General features: G+C 49.4%; 1 protein-coding gene across 1 annotated transcript in view; it reads right to left on the minus strand.

Annotated features, from left to right (window-relative positions):
- The window catches only part of PHALS_05668 (uncharacterized protein), a gene marked incomplete at both ends in the record, with an annotated part of 763 nt that extends 71 nt beyond the window's left edge, over positions 1–692 (minus strand). Inside the window, 2 exons of the mRNA XM_024719250.1 lie at positions 35–355; positions 458–692. Coding sequence (XP_024584567.1) covers positions 35–355; positions 458–692 — 556 coding nt within the window. The remainder of the gene's footprint in view (positions 1–34; positions 356–457) is intronic.

A 692-nucleotide genomic window follows, 5' to 3' on the forward strand; every position in this document is an offset into this window, starting at 1 on the left:
ACCGTAGCGTGTAAAACTTTGAGACTCTTAGTACAGGCAGCAGTTGTACTGGGGCGGGCGTGGGCTAAAAGACGGCAAACAATGCGATAATGTGCAAGAGTGTCCAGGCGATCACGAGATGCGATAGTCGGAAGTATAATTCCCGGGTTAGCTTCAATCACAGCCAGCTGATCGAGGGGAGGGCGATCACTCAAGTTGTCAAGGAATGAGTCCACATACTGGAAGAGTTCAAGGCGAATCATACGCTCAACGTCGTATTGGATCGTAACCGGGGTTATCAAGGAAACGTAGGCTGACGTAGAAGTGGCTGCAGGAGTGTATTCCAGACATGTCTCGTCATCTGCACTGCGGTGAACTTCGAGGTCATACTGCCATTGAGGCGTGGCCGGATCCAAGTCCCCAACTCATATTGGGTTATAGTAATTAGACTTGAAGATGCTAGTAGCACGGGCTGTACCTTCGGTCGTATTAATGTCGTAGTTGTATGACTTGGCTTCGACCAGTTCAGAACCCGTGCGTCCGTATAGGGCCTTCCGACTGATAGAAGTATTAGCCCATATTGGGGCAGTTGGACGAATTTGTGGCGCGTTAATTTCTTCACTCATATACGTAGTGTAGTCACACTCTGGTGAGGAGGAGTCGTTGTCATAGGAGTTATCGTCGGAGTCGTAACTGACAGCCTTGTCCGACAT

This window comes from Plasmopara halstedii (genome assembly GCF_900000015.1).
Source record: "Plasmopara halstedii genome assembly, contig: Scaffold_2904, whole genome shotgun sequence".
In the NCBI taxonomy this organism is placed as follows: domain Eukaryota; phylum Oomycota; class Peronosporomycetes; order Peronosporales; family Peronosporaceae; genus Plasmopara; species Plasmopara halstedii.